Below are 16,551 nucleotides of genomic sequence, written 5' to 3'. Positions count from 1 at the left end.
TTTTAATAGATCATTTAGATAAATCATATTTTTGATCGATGGTTTGTTAATTGCAAAGTACGGAACAATACCATGTAAGCTGCATCAGTCGATAGTTTGTCAATGAGGAATTGATTGTTTGCAATGATTTTTACTTAGATCAATAACAAATTGCTACATGAATGTCCACCATTATAGCTGGAAATACCCTTCATGTACATAGACCATGACCCATCCCCCTTGCAAAATTGCATCTGATCTTACGCTTGTGATCTCACATCTGATGAGTGATGATAGGACAGAAATGGCTAAAAAAACAAAAAAAAAAAAAACTTGTCAGGGTTTAACCATTCCCTACCAGGGATGAGCTGGGCTCGGTCCAGACTCAGTTTGCCGGAACCCTTTGGAAGATGTCATATAATTAATCGCATCCCTGCTGGCCCAATCTGCCCGATCATGCATTCTGTGTCCCACAGCTGCACATTTACAAAGGGGCGGCTTGTGACATTGATGAGCTAATGTGGTCACAAGTCCATCCCTGCCCCTTTGTGTATGCACAGCTGCTGGGCACAGAATGCATTGGCCCCAGCTGATTGGGCCAGCAGTGATGCGATCATGCGACAGCTTCTCACGGGTTCTTCCAAACTGGATTCAGACCGAACCCAGCTTATTCCTGTTCCCTACTCTATCCGGATGGAAGAAAAAAGCTTTGGCTTTAGATAAACTTTAAGGGCTCATTCAGACAGCATAGTGTGCTTTATGGTAGAGGGGAAATTACACTTTAAAAATCATCCACAGCCTATGCAGAAAAGCCAGTCGCCTGCCAGCATACTGCAGAATCTCTCTGCATAGGTCCATAACACCTCCTGTTGATCCAGAACTCTCCAATCAGCAAGAAGCATGAGCTGTGCTCACTGCAGCTATAGGCCAGATTCAGTGGGGGGGTGTGTCGAACCTCTGCAATTAGACCACTGCTTCCCCCTAGAATGCAAAGGTCCCACTCTGCATTTGTTAGCATGGGGCGGGCTTTTATTTTTAGGCTGTAGCTGCTTAGAAAGAAAGCAAACTATAAGACATTACAGTGAAGTTCTGCCCCACCCCCCCTCCAAAAATTAAAAGTCAGCAGCTACACATACTGTAGCTGCTGACTTTTAATATTAGGACACTTACCTGCCCTGGAATACAGTGCCGTCGCCCCCCCCCCCCCCCCGGCCGATGTTTCAATTGGCTGTTGGGTGGTGCCGCCTCCATTGCCAGTAAGAGAACCCTACTGCGCATGCGCGAAGCATGCTGCGCTCTCTTACTGGCTCAGTAGAAGGAGGGGGGCGAACTTCTGACGTACCTCGCCATGGTGAGGTCCAACTGAAGTGGGGACAGTGTACCTGTCAGAAACAGGTACCTGTTCCCCCCCGAAAGGTGCCAAATGTGGCACTGGAGGGGGGGAGGAATCAGATAAGCGGAAGTTCCATTTTTCCAGAATTCCAGGACAAACCTAACTACTCTTAAAAATGCTGCCTCCCCTCTCCTAACATCTATTCTTATTAACCTGTGTAAGAAAGATTTGTATACTTATCTATATTCAGGCTGCTCTCGGGGGAGAAGAAGACTGATGGGTCATAGAAGCCTATGGGTGACGTCACTGCTCCCAGGCATCACCAGCCATTGTGGAGCACTCTCTCCTTTCCCCTGCAGCTGGCATTGGCTGACACAGGGGAGATCATGTGACCGGACCAGAACAGCTTAAAAATAAGCATGTATACAGATCTTTCTTATGCAGGTTAGTCAGAATAGGTGTTAGGAGGAAGGGGAGAGCATTTTTTTGGAAGTTAGGTTTCGGCTGGAATTCTACTTTGAACACCTTTTGCTTTGATGCTCTTGGAATGTATTTCGCTGATTTAAACTAATAGTTCAGTTGGGCTTTAAAGCGGTTCTTCAGTCATTTCTTTAAAAATATAAAAGTCAGAAATACTGTAGCTACTTTTAATAAAAGGTCAATTACTTTTCCAAAGATCCAGTGCCATCCTCACCCAGGCCAATTTCTTTAACAGTCTTTGGTCCCCAGCACCAGCATATTAACTGTGGGCAGTCAGCTATAATTCCTCGCAGCTTCATAGCTGGCTGCCCACGGCTCATTTGCGAGCTGTGAATAGTCCCACAGCCTTCTGGGACCTATGGTATGTCCCAGAAGGTTGTGGTCAGGGTGGGGGGAGAGGACTTTGGTTTGGATTGACTAGGGAATCTGAGCAGAAGTGGGAACAGGTACCTATCAAAATGATATATTCCAAATATGGCAGAGTGGGGAGAGGGGGGGGAGGAGGAGGAGGAGGAGGAGGAGGAGGAGGAGGAGGAGGAAGAGCTGAACTTCCCTTTTGGATGAAGTTCTGCTTTAAAGTGGAACTTTGCCCAAAAGGGGAAGTTGCACTTGTCTGCCTCCCTTGTTTAGAGTTTTGACAGCGACCCACTCCTACTTCCAATAAGATGGCTGCAGTGATCCACACGGTAGTTCAGTCCCCCCCTCCTTCCCTCTCAGCCTCATGGGACACATCAGGTCCCAGAAAGCTGCAGGACCATTCACAAGGAGCAGCACAGCTCGCACATGTGCAGTGGGAATCTGGCTGTAGTCACAGCTGGCTTCCCATAAGAAACATACCTGCGCCTGGACCTGAAGATGGCTGAAGAGCCGGCTCGGGTGAGGACAGCGCTGGATCCCTGGACAGGTAAGTGTCCTATCATTAAAAGTCAGCAGCTACAAGCTTTGTAGCTGCTGACTTTTAATTTTTTATTTCTAGGGTGAAGTTCTGCTTTAATTCCCCCCCCCACCCCGCCTGCACTATAGCCAAAATACGGCTTCAGCGTGGGATCACATTGCCAGGAGGGTGTCTATGGATGTGATCGCACTATCCCCTTCAGCAGGCATCGGCACGTATCTGTGATCGATGTGTTCTTCGGACATAGCTGATTGCAGATCGGGGTAAAGAGCCAATCACAGCAGCTCTTTACCATGTGACCAGCTGTGTCCAATCACAGCTGATCACAATGTAAACAGTATTTGTTGGTTATCAGTAGTCCTCTCCTCATGCTGACAGTGCGTGAGGAGAGAAGAACTGATAACCAGCAAATCCACACAAGGGCATCTAGACTGATAATCAGTGCAGCCCCAACAGTGCCCATCAGTTCTGCCAATCAGTGCCCCTTCACCAGTGATGTTGATCAGTGCAGCCTCATCAGTGCCCCTTCACCAGTGCCCATCAGTGCAGCCTATTAGTGCAGCCTCATCAGTGCTCCTTCACCAGTGCCCATCAGTGCAGCCTCATCAGTGCCCCTTCACCAGTGCCCATCAGTGCAGCCTCATCAGTGCCCCTTCACCAGTGCCCATCAGTGCAGCCTCATCAGTGCCCCTTCACCAGTGCCCATCAGTGCAGCCTATTAGTGCAGCCTCATCAGCGCACATTAGTGAAGGCGAAAAATAACTTATTTAGAAAATTTTATAACAGAAACTTTTTTTTCTTCACATTTTTCAGGCTTTTTTCATTTGTTTTGCAAAAAAAAAAAAAAAACACAGTGGTGAATAAATACCACCAAAAGAAAGCTCTATTTGTGTGAAAAAATGATAAAAATGTTGTTTGTATACGGTGTTGCATTACCGCGCAAATGTCATTCAAAGTGTGACAGTGCTGAAAGCTGAAAATTGGCCTGAGTAGGAAGTGCCCAGTAGGCAAGGAACTTCACTCACTTTGTCATCTTTCCATCTATTAAATCTTCTGTCCTTGTTGTTTTAACTTTGGGTAGTAAAACTTTTTTTTTCTGCCAGTAAATACCTTACACAGCCCACTTCCTGTTTCTTGTCTGGTAAAAAGCCTAGGCTTATGACATCATGTACAGCTCTCTCTCTCTTCTTTGCCAGGAAAGGGGGGGGTGAGTCTTAAGAGGGCCAATGAGAGCTGCAGAGCTGGAGGTGTGCCTCTGTGTAAATCCAGGAAGTGAACAGGGAGCAGCTTCAGCTGCCCACAGTTAAAATGGTTGCAGCCAGACTCAGTGGAGGGAGATTTCTGCAGCTTATCTGGCAAGTACAGAATCACAGTATATATAAAATAATATGCAGAGTAGTTGGAGGGAAGCTTCAGAATGGCAAATACGTTTTTATTACAAATTATGTGATGCAGTTCCTCTTTAATTACTGACTTTTTTAAGTTTCTTTAGAATGTTACAAATCTGCACTGCATTCAAATCTTCACAACCCTGAACGCTCATTTTCACTCCAATTCCTTGTCATCAATGAAAGTAAACAATGAATAAGAAACTCTGACACTTGAAATGCTTCGCCCCTCTGCCCAGACAGAGAGGAAATTACCATAAAGGGAAAATAAAAGAGGTTTGTTGTGGCTTGTCTAAATGTATGGCTGTAAAGGAATACATTAAACTGATATGAAAATGGAACTCAACACGGGGAAGAGAAGATTTAAAGGCATATTTGATTGTAATGAAATCTCCAAGTAAAATGTTTCCAGCTTTGAAAAACATGAGAGGCACCAAGAGAAAAAAAAAAAAAAAATGCATGAAATTGAATTGGAATATCCTCAGCTTCCTCCATGTCACGGCTAACCCCTCTACGGCTTGCAGCAGTGTGATTACCCAGAGGTATTACACATGCCGGCTTTTCCCTTAGACCTCATCTCGTGAGGATCTTCTGTCTGTGTTTGATTCACCCACGTGTTCCCTAAGGCTATTGTCTCAGTTTTCTCTCCTTCAGGCACATAATTCTCCCTTGTGATGTCCCTCAGACGTTGCGTCCTATTTGCACTCTTCCCCACAGGCATTGTTTAGTGTGGTGTGTAACGCAAGCCCACCACCCCCTCCTTCCCCCCCCATAGGCTTCTGTCACATCTGAAAGACGCTTGCCTGTGTCGTGTTTTTTTTTTTTTTTTTGCTTCTTACCTTCCCCACATAAAGTGGTTCTGTTCCCGTATACTCCTCCACCACAAAGAACTGGTTCCACACCCAGCCACGCTTCACCCGACCAGACACCTCCAACGACAATCCCGTCTCCATGGAAACCATTCCCAAGAGCTCCGGGCTGCAGAATATCAGCACCACAGTCCAGGCAAAGCCTTGTGCAGCCATCCCAAGTCCACTGGATCCTTGGGGCCTCACATCACGCAGGGAGGATAAGTACGCCAACTGTCGTATTGACGGGAAAGGATCAAGCTTCTTGTACTACTCATTCCTGGGGCATTCAGCTGGGACCTTGTCCAAGGGATCTCGAACACACCGGCTGGAGCAATAAAGTCCCGGTTAGCCGAGGCTGCAGTTGCGTGCAGCTCTATGTAAAGGCATTGACTGAGTACGGTTTAAATGTCTTGGGAACTGCAGCCGTGTAATGTGATCAGGGCTCTAACAGGTGTATTGAGCTCTACCGGGTAGTCTACAACTACAGTTCTCTGATTCAACCGAAGAATAATCCGTAGAGCCACCGGTATGCTGCACTCTTCTGCTAAATCCTGTGTTGTCCTCAGGCATCCCTCGGTTTCTTGCAGCAGGGGAATGTTATAGACAAAGTGCTGTACACAGTAGGCTTATTCCTGGGGTCCTCTCATGCTAATGAACTTATAAAGAAATAGGTGTGGGGGGGGGGGGGATCAGAATCCAAAACCAGCTGTGCTTCAAGCTTCCTTCTTATGCACACCCAAGATAAGCTCTTCTCCGTTGTCCTATACCATACTTATATACAACCCTTCTTTGAGCATGCTTGACTATGTTCAAATAGATTTGGCTGTATAGGCAACACTTTGGTGTAATTAGGATATGCTAGAAGTGCATTAAACTGATAAGCACAGCTGGCGGAGGATATGCAAAAGATGTCAAACACTCTAAATGATACATGAGGTTAACGCAAAGAGCTTAGCCTGGCATCCCGGGAGGTTATATTGAGATAATATACCAAAATCCCATAGAGGGTAGAGCTGGGTATGGCAACGATGCTCTGAGCTGCGTTGTAATCCCACCAAAGTGTTAAAACCCATCCATACGTATATTGATGCTCAATCATATAGTCATTAAATGGGTTCTGCTGATGTTAAGCGGTAGGAGCTGAATGTATAATGTTGTACAGCATCAAAACACACGTGGTTGACTATACTATCTATAGGGAATATAATGAGGTGGTGATCTGATAAACCTGATGCAAATATTATTGCATGGTATGCACTTAGTGCAAATATGAACAAGGTGGCATTATAGGATTGTAATAAAAAATTTCTGGTTTGGAATGGGATGTATAAGGCGCTAAAAAAAAATGATAGAAAAAAAATGTTGCAATATATAGAAGTGTCCAAAGGATTGACAGATTACTAAGCATGAGCGGTGCGTGTTGCATCAGTAGTCACAACCTTATAATGAAGTATCCAGGCCTTCCAATTTAGCTGCCGCTCTGACTGTGGCTCCTGAAGTCCATATTGAGTTCAGTGTCCAGAAAATGGCAAGCTTGTATCTCTCATCTTGACCCGAATGTAGGATACATCAAAATCTGTCCTTGGTGCTGAACGTGTCCTGGAGTGCAAAAGGGACCTAAACAGAGAAACAAAGACATTTATTTCTACAACTAGAGATGTGTTTTTGCTCTTTTTTTGACAGTTATGACAGTTTTTATCACTTTACAAGAGGCAGCAAGTGAGAGAACTATGTCAGCGACCATTGCTGGACTCCTTATGTGAATGCCTGGCTGCTTCAGCTGCTTCTAGCAGTAATACTTTGGGGTTCATTTACTAAAACTGGAGAGTGCAAAACCTGGTGCAGCTGTGCATGGTAGCCAATCATCTTCTAACTTCAGTTTGTTCGTTCAGTTAAATATATAAACCCAACATTTCCTATTCCTAATATGTGCCTGTTTTATCATGTACTTGAAAAGTATGAAAAAGTATCCTGTTCTCTTTGTATTGCTTCCTCTGTGTGAAATAACTGGTGTGCCTTCCAGTCCCTCTGTTTTCCTATCAAAAACTGACCACACTAGGCATGAGAACACACTGTAGTCAGTTCTTTAGCAGACTTTTGCTGACATGCCCCCCCCCATTCCCCCTCATAGCCATTCACTGGGAAGACCAGCATGCTTCTGTTTCTACTCCCCCTAGCTCTTATGCAGAACAGAGGGTATGTGATCACTTATAAAAAGAAGAAAACATGTATTTCCCCTTTCTAACAAATGAAACCACCAAGCTCCTCATTCACTCCCTTGTTATCTCTCGCCTTGACTATTGCAACTCCCTTCTTATTGGCCTGCCTCTCCATAGGCTATCCCCTCTTCAGTCTATCATGAATGCTGCTGCCAGACTTATCCACCTTACCAACCGCTCAGTGTCTGCCAACCCTCTCCTCCAATCCCTGCACTGGCTCCCAATCACCCAGCAAATTAAATTCAAAATTCTAACCACAACATACAAAGCCATTCACAACTCTGCCCCGAGCTACATCACCAATCTTGTCTCCAAATATCACCCAAATCGTCCTCTCCGCTCTTCTCAAGACCTCCTACTCTCAAGCTCTCTCATCTCCTCCTCCCATGCTCGTCTCCAGGATTTCTCCAGAGCCTCTCCCATCCTCTGGAACTCGCTACCTCCACCTGTCCAGCTATCCCCTACTCTTGCTACCTTCAGGCGATCCCTGAAAACTCATCTCTTCAGGAAAGCCCATAACGCCTCTAACTAATCTCCTACCACTTCCACCAGCTCATTCCCCACAGTTACAACCTTTTGTACCACCTGCCCCACCCTATTAGATTGTAAGCTCTTCTGAGCAGGGCCCTCTTAATCCTCTTGTATTTTATTGTATATAACTGTATTGTCTCCTTTTTATATTGTAAAGCGTTGCATAAACTGGTGGCACTATATAAATCCTGTAAAATAATAATAATGTATTTATTCTATTTTAAACTGAATGTTTTTTTTCTTTTTTTCGTCTTTATTTATTTATTTTTTTTTTTACAAGGTGAGGGTTTCCATACATTTTAAGCTTTGACAAAAAAAAAAAAAATGGAAGCTGTATGGTTTCTATGCAGAGCTGCAACAGATCTTTGTATTCTCCAGCTTTAGTAAATCAGCCCCTTTGAGTTACTCTTTTGCATGCAACAACTTAAGTCAAGATTTGATTTTCATACTTGTTCCAGCTTAGTGCCTCTAAAGTGGATTTACTATAGGCAAATAGACTGTGCACTTTCCCAGAGTTTAGTAAATGTGGTAAAGCTCTGCTGATTTCCATCATCCAATCATGCGCAAGCAAAAATTTTTTTTTTTTAATCTTTCTTGCACCTGATTGCATCTTGACAAAATTAAGTTTTAGCACTTTACTAAGGAAAATGAGTGCAACTGCACTTGCAAAGTGCACAGTCTATTTGCCTTTAGTAAGTCAACCGCTGTTGCTCTGTTCAGATCTGTGTGTTCTATGAACACGTGCAAAAATGCAAAAATGCGGTGCATACTAGCACATTATGATATTGCCTTGCAGGTGGAAACTTTTTTTTTTTTTTTTTACTACCGCTTTAAAAACAAGTAAAAAATGGTAGTAGAACTTGTATCTATTCTGAAATGTTTTACTCCAGGCAGATATTAAAGTCAAATTAATTGTATTTACTGAAGCATAATTAAAGCCCAGCTCCAGGAAAAATAAAAACCTTTCCTTGCACTAGGGCTGTGCCTGCGTTGCAAGGGTTAAATGATTATTTCTGCCTAGGCGATGGAAAAGCACTTCTACTTCGCTGATCCTCTGCTCCACCAGCAGATGGCGCTCCCCTAGGCTATGGCAGTGGACTGTCTCTAGGCGTCCTCATGTTCAATGCAGGGCTATGGTCCCTGCATCGGTCTTGATGACGTCAGAGGATCTTGGACAGCTGGAATGCAGAGGAGAAGAGTCTGCTGGGACTGGTTTATCAGAGCGGAGGAGCCTGCAGTAATGGAGGACCAGGTCATTAAAAAATATTTTCCATCCTCTAGGCAGAAACAAGCAGTTTGCATGCAGCCCCACTGCAGGAGCATTTTTAATTTTTACTAGAGTTTAGTTTACATTTTTTTTTTTTTTTTTTTAGATGCAGTTAGTGTAAGTACCTGAACTTTTTCTTGATATCAGTATCTTTTAATTCCCTGCACAGCATCACTCAGACTCAGAAGAGCAGCACTGGAAGCTGTTGCTAATGTGGTTTTCTGCATGCAAATATTCCGACAAGGAACAAACTGATAGGAAAAGAGAGCAGGGTGTGCAAAGAGATAACCTCATCAGTCTCCTGCTGCTCTAACACTGTCTCATCAACAGACTAGGAGTAGAAAAGAGAGACCACTATATCCCTTCTACAGACTATAACTGTAATAGATAAAGTGGCATCATCTGCCTGGCTGTGCTAGCACTCAGAGCTGTGTAAGGCTACATTCACAGCAGCACAGGGGTGACTGCAAATGAAAATCAACAGATGCTTGCCAGCAGTACTAAACGCTGCCTTCACACACTGTGTGCGAACAGCAGCGACTTTCAGATTCGTACTGCGTACAAGTCAATATTCACATGTAACCCGCTTCATGCGAATAGAGCCTCCGACTATCCACCTCTGCCCGTCTATGTAAATCTGTTTTTTAAAATAAATAATTAAAAATCCCCATCTATTAAATATCACAAAAGACAGAAAATATATCACACCATAGAGCGATAAGTAGAGTCGCTACCACCTATACGTGCAATCACTATACATATAAAAATCAATTCGATAAAAGTGAAGCACTCCACACTACAATCATACAAATAGATATTAGACACAAAACACAAAAATGCAAATAAAAATAGGTCCTAAAAAAAAATCCAAAACGTCACACATGTGAAATATGAAGTCCCATACACAGTCTAATTTAAATCTATAAGCAATCTTGATCTGAAAAATAGTTCCAAACGTAAAAGTAAATGATACATCAAAATTACAGAATAATGCAATAATGCATACAATAATGCAAATAACAATAAGTCCTGAATAACTGGCGACTTTGAATATTTTATATTTTTGAAAACTGGCGCTGTCGGCTCCCGAGTAAACCGGAAGTGACCTTGTGTTGTCGCATCCGGTTTGCTACATCCGAGATCCGATTAAAGCTGATTGAATACTTTCAAGTTCACAGGAAGGGTTTGGGGTCCTATAGACCCCAGATCCCTTCATAAAGAGTACCTGTCACTGCCTATTACTGTCACAGGGGATGCTTACATTCCTTGTGACAGCAATAAAAGTGATAAAAAAATAAATGAATTAAAAGGACTGTTAAAAAAAAAAAAAGAAAACAAAAATTTAAAAAGCACCACATCCCTCTGTGCTCGCACACCAAAGTGAATGCATACGTAAGTCGCGCCCGCAAATGTAAACAGTGTTCAAACCACACATGTGAGGTATCGCCGCGACCGTTAGAGCGAGAGCAATAATTGTAGTTCAAGACCTCCTCTGTAACTCTAAACAGGTAACCGATAATTTTTTTTTAAAGCATCGCGTGGTATAAAAAGCACAATAGGCTATAAACCCGACATGTTTCGAACGAGAGTTCTTCCACTGGGGCAATTTTTACTATGCTGTTCTTTTTATTTCATGTGATCACTCCATGTACGCATCGTGATTGATGGTCTGTATGTTTTTTATCTTTGGTATTCATCTGCACTGTGTGAGGCCCTTTTTTCCCCCCTTCTCTTCTTTTATGATTTGAATGGATGTCATTTGGAGGACTACAAACACCTGTCAGCTGGATGTCGTCTTGAGGACTAGGTACACCTACCAGCTGGAGTCCCTGGTGTGAAACATTCACCATCCTCTCTGATGCCGATGCGGGTATATACCATCGTACCATAAAGGTCCCGGTTGGAGAGCTTGTTGGAAACGACTGTCTGATGCCTGTTTGACCCACCGCCGTACGGCGTGTGTGTCCACGCTTTGGGGTAAAAGTATCCATTCCCTCTGTTGTTCTATATGCACACCTGTGATTGCTGTAAGGAGAAGTCTGCTTTTTCACAGTTACCACCACCAGAAGAAACATCTTTTATACTTTTTCCAATAGACTATACAGCATCACATAGAGGAGCTCTCAGATGTGCTCTTTGTCTATCACGGACCCTTCACCATTTTTAGCGTTTGTTCTATTTTCACATGCATTTGTCAGTATTGGTTCATGACATATTTGAATCTATTTTGTGATCATTTATGCACCCATTATTTTTAGTGCGTATTGGCATAATATTTTCTTCACTATTTATGACTCACCAGCTGAATACTTACCCCTAAGGGTCATCCTGGGGAGTTTGTGTTCTAATAAGCGCTGCATTTTATATCTTTTAAAAAATATATATAATGTTTGGGGGTTCTAAGTAATTTTTTATCAAAAAATACAGATTTAACTTGTGTAGCAATAACTCTCGGCGGAGCTGCTGGTTTACGCGGGCTTGTTACCTTCACTAGGGTTCCGTTGAGTTTACCTCTGGACGATACACGCACCAACACTTGAATACGTTTTCAATGCTTTATTAAACGATTTACTAAGGAAGTATCAGGAAAGAGGCAGAAGGGAAACTGCAGAAGAAACTCAAATATCTTCTTGTAAGATTCTTGACAAATGTCCTGGTAGAATTTTGGATATTATAATAGAATGTACTCCCCTCGTGGAACACAATCTTTGCTCGCCTGGATAGGCCTCTCTCACTTGCCTAGCAGCCAGTACGTAGCACGAACAAAAGTCTCTGCCACAGACTTGTTTGGGATAAACCTGTACAATCCTCTGCCACAGGATGTATCGGTTTTCTGTAATGAACATCAGTCACAGTGCTTGAACCTTTAAGCCAACCCGGCAACACTATGCTGTATAGTTACTTTTACGATACGTCCTCCAACCGAGTCACCAGGCCCCTCTCCAGACCAGCACGCTGCGTGATCCTTCCATGACGGGTCCTACCCTGGGATCTCCTCGGTTGTCCAGCTTCTTCCCTTATGGATAGACAGCTCAGGACCATTCCTCGACTGCTGTGGTAGGCCCCAGACAAGCTTCTGGGCCCACCCCTGCGGCGCAGCGACTGGGCCTCCGGAACGGAGGACCACGAGATTGCTCTCTAACGCATACCTGTCGGCCAGGAGGGCCAGCAGGTGGCTGTAAAACGAAACCTTGAATATGGCGTCTGTCCCATAAATACCTTCGCCCAGAATGCATCTCGGAGGACCACCTCCACCGAGTTGTCTCCAGGACAGAAGAGCATCCATACGCTTCGACACGTTGCCTTTCCAACACTGACCAGTGATAACAGCGACACCCACCAGTCAGTATGGAAACACACACAACGTCAGCCAAGCTGGAACAGAGGCAAACCTAACCTACAGTATCTAACGAACAAGTTAGTAAATTTACCTAACAAATGGTAGATCACAAATCAGCGCTACACTTGTAAGCAACAAATGTTAGAAAAAGGCCGGGTCTTCAAGTGGTTAATGAATAAAAATTGTCCTGTTTTTTTTTTTTTTTTTTCAATAGTTCACGTGTATATGGATGTCCTTAGGGTCAGATTTTTAAAGTTACAGACATGAACGTAGCACGTTTACATACTTGTGTGAACGTCTTCATTGAAAAAAAAAATGCAGCTGCATTTAAAACCTTATTAAAAACACTGGTAATTTTTTTTTTACAGTCATGTAAATGAGGCCTTATATGTATTTCATCTGTGTGTTAGGTTTTTGTCTGGAACCCAGCTTTAAATCCGAGTCTCAGCAGAGCGGAGGGGTATCTCATGAATACAAAGTCCTGGATTCAGTGATTGAACCGCAAATGTTAATAAAGTGACAACAATAAAATCAGACACAGAAGTGTTAGATGATAACAAGATTTCCAGTTATTATCTATGGGTTAGTGACATCCTCAGTAACTGCACCTGCTGCCCAGTCATTTATTGTATCTCCTGCCTCTGATGGGGTTTTCAGAGTATTCCAATAACTGCAAGTTTTTTTTTTTTTTCTTTTACCAGTGGTTCTGCTATAGTGCTCAGCAAGATAATAAATATTCAGCTCTGGTCGCAGGTGTTCCATTCTTCAATGTATTTGGGAGTTGAGCCCCCACTTTTCTAACTTCCATAATGCAACCTCACTTTTCTCCAGTCACAGCTCTCTGTTTGGCTGAGCGCTACTGTACATCATGTTGACAATAAAAATTACATTCGGGCTTCTGTTTTACACAGCCTCCTGTCAGAATGACTGCAAGCCACTGATCAGGACAAATTGAATACATCCCGACCGTATCAATATTTATTTCATTCTACAAATGGCGATGACGCGGGGAGACGCGGCTACAGGAAAAAGTAACTCTATTTATCAAAGGTGGATGTTAATCATGAGGATGAAAGCATGTATTGACCTGTACCTAAACTCTTAGCCAGTGTACATAGATTTACACTTAAAGAATACTGGAAGTTATGGGGAAAAAAATAGAGTAATGGAATGTTACACAAAGCGACCAATCAGATCCAGGGCTGGATCTGGGGGGTGCTGGGGCAGGCTGCACCCCTCCAGATTTTAGTTGTGCCCCCCCCCCCCCCAAGGTCTATGAGAGTGCCTCCATTGAGCTAGGACACTCTTGATGTAAGGGGAGACTCTATTGGGGACACCTGATGTAAAGCAGCACTTTTGATGGGGACACGTGATTTAAGGTGGCACTCTTGATGGGGACACCTGATCTAAGGGGGCACTCTTGATGGGGACATCTGATGTATGGGGCCACTCTTGATGGGGACATCTGATGTATGGGGCCACTCTTGATGGGGACACCTGATATATGGGGACACTCTTGATGGGGACACCTGATGTTAGATGACACACTTGATGGGGACACCAGAGGTAAGGGGCCCCTCTGATAGGAATACCTGATATAAAGGGGCATTTTTGATGAGTAATCATGATGTAGAGGGGGACTCTGATAAGGACATCTAATATAAGGAGGCACAGGTTCTGTTTAATAGTGTTTCCCAGGTTGCGACACTGTTGACATTATGACCCCTGACTTTTTTACTGCGCCCCCAGATTATATGGGCTAGATCCAGCCCTGATCCGATCCCTTCTTTCATTTTCTAACTGACTCTAGAAAGATATTGGAACAGCTTTTATAGCTAAGGGTAACACAATGGTGTTCAACTTCCTGCCCACCCAGGCATCTATTTAAAGCAGAACTAAACTCTCCATACTTACCTGTCCACCAATACTGTGCCGGCTCTGGCATCTTCTTCTGAGTGCTGGTCTTCATTGGTTAGCAAGGGATGACATCACTTCTGCACAGGGGCGTAACTAGAAATAGCAGGGCCCCATAGCAAAATGTTGTATGGGGCCCCCCTGCAAACAGCCCCCCCCCACAGCTGCCCTAGTGTCAATGCAGTGTGACCTGTGCCACATACAGCGTGACCTGTGCCACATACAGTGTGACCTGTGCCCAATACAGCCTGGTCTGCCTGTGCCCCATACAGCCCCACCTATGCAGAGGAAGAGGCAAACCACCAGGATCAGCAGAGAGCGGGATTGCCCGCTGTAATAGCTTTCATTTGAATTTCCTGTTTTCCTGGGGCTCTTCGTCACATAGCCCCACCTCATGGCCCAACGCCTTTGATGACGTCACATGTCCCGCATTGGATCGGCGTTCTGTCTATCAAAGGCACCGGGCCAAAAAGTGGAGCTATGGGACGTGAGCCCCTGGATACACTGGAAGTTCTAATGAAAGCTCTTACATCGGGCAATTCAGCTCTCTGCTGATACGGACAGCTCGCCTCTTCCTTTCCTCTCTCTTCCCCTGGCTGGGAGACTGTGCCGGCGGTGCTCTTATCCTCACTGGGCCCCACTCGGCTGCGGGCCCCATAGCGCCCGCATGGGTCGCTATGGTGGTAGTTACGCCCCTGCTTCTGCACATGCTATAAAATGTGCTTACACACAAAAAACAGCAATATAAACAAATAAGTAGAAAGAGCTGCTTGTCATCAGACCCAGAGTCCAAGCAAGTAATCAAAATATTCAAAGGATGAAATCCTCAGAATTATTGACCACAGTCTAATATATCTTAACAACAAACTCAAAGTTGTTCCCTCAAATATTATCAATACAAATACATAAATACTATGAATGTAAAATATCCGTGCAGATCCAATTAGTGCACTAAAAAATTGTGCTCAGTGAAATTAAAGTTTAAAAGAATGTAAAAAATGTGTGGTGCCACCACAATGCTCTTCCTCTGCTCCCACGGTTAGCACACCACACTCACCAGAAGTTGTTGACTCCTTTCATTAAATAGGAAGTCAAATGCGCTTATTATATAAGTTGACAACTCTCGCTGGCGATTAATAAACTCCCATCAACCTCTGATTGATCTCCTGGTTACCTTGTACACTGCTGATGAAACACGTAGGGCGGAACTTTCCAGAAACATCACTTCCGCTGTTTGGAACACGCGCTTTCGTTGTAGCGTATCATGTAAATGCAATTTTACTGCTTTTTTTTAATTAAACTCATTTTACTACACTATGAGAGCCTTCCCTATCTCTTCACATATGGATTGTCTGGCATACCATCAAGCTTCTTAAGGGGGCAGAAGCCTTTAAAGGTGCAGTTGATCGCAAATGTATCCATGTGTACAAGGTAACCAGGAGATGAATTAAAGGTTGATGGGAGTTTATTAATTGCCAGTGAGAGTTGGCAGCTTATACAATAAGCTCATTTGACTTCCTTTTTAATAAAAGGAGTCAACAATTTCTGGTGAGTGTGGCATGCTAACGGTGGGAGCAGAGGAAGAGCACACTGGTGGCACTCTACATTTTTCACATTCTTTTGGACTTTAATTTCACTGAGCAAATTTTTTTTTTGAATTAGTGCACTGATTGGATCTGCACAGACATGTTCCATTCATAGTATTTATGTATTTGTATTGATAACATTTTTTTGTATTTGAGGTACAATTTTGAGTTTATTGTTGTTAAGATATAATAGTGCGAGGTCAATAATTTAGAGGATTTCATCCTTGAAATATTTTATACACTTATGCACATGCGCAGGAGGCCGTCATTCCAGTACTCAAAGACCGGCCTGGCATTATAAGCTGATCTGCGCATTCGCAGCTCAGTTTATATTGCTGGAAGAGATGGAGAGTAGGCAGGTAGGGGCATTTTATGCACTGTTTCGGCTGCAATAAAAGCCTGCCTGCTCACAGTTTTTTTTACAGCAGGACTTTAGTTCTGCTTTAAATAGTTCAGAATGCCCAGGTGGCGGAAAAATTGGCGATCATGTGACAGTAGTCACGTGATCAGAAGTCGGTCCCACTGGCTACCGATCTTTACCCCAAACCGAGAGCCTTGACAGCTCGGTATTTGTGCTGAGGGTGAGCAGTGAGCACTCTTTCAACACAAACATCGACCAGCCAGTGACAAATATGTGCGCCATGTGGGCATTAAAGCCTCGTAAAAGAGTTACATTTTTGTCTTTACACTTGTGGCTGGGGGGGTTAAAAACACTCAGTTGAATCGCATTTTTACTGCCCCCAAACTTCTTCTCCCTAAGCTGCAAAG

General features: G+C 43.7%; 1 protein-coding gene across 1 annotated transcript in view; it reads right to left on the bottom strand.

Annotated features, from left to right (window-relative positions):
* The window catches only part of CDH22 (cadherin 22), a 645,289-nt gene that overhangs the window by 205,607 nt on the left and 423,131 nt on the right, over positions 1–16,551 (bottom strand). Inside the window, exon 3 of the mRNA XM_073606249.1 lies at positions 4,915–6,543. Coding sequence (XP_073462350.1) covers positions 4,915–5,100 — 186 coding nt within the window. The 5' untranslated portion in view covers positions 5,101–6,543. The remainder of the gene's footprint in view (positions 1–4,914; positions 6,544–16,551) is intronic.

The sequence above is a fragment of the Aquarana catesbeiana genome, linkage group LG12 (assembly GCF_042186555.1).
Source record: "Aquarana catesbeiana isolate 2022-GZ linkage group LG12, ASM4218655v1, whole genome shotgun sequence".
NCBI lineage: Eukaryota > Metazoa > Chordata > Amphibia > Anura > Ranidae > Aquarana > Aquarana catesbeiana.
Note: the sequence above shows the minus strand (reverse complement) of the source record. Positions and strands in the feature narration are given on the sequence as shown.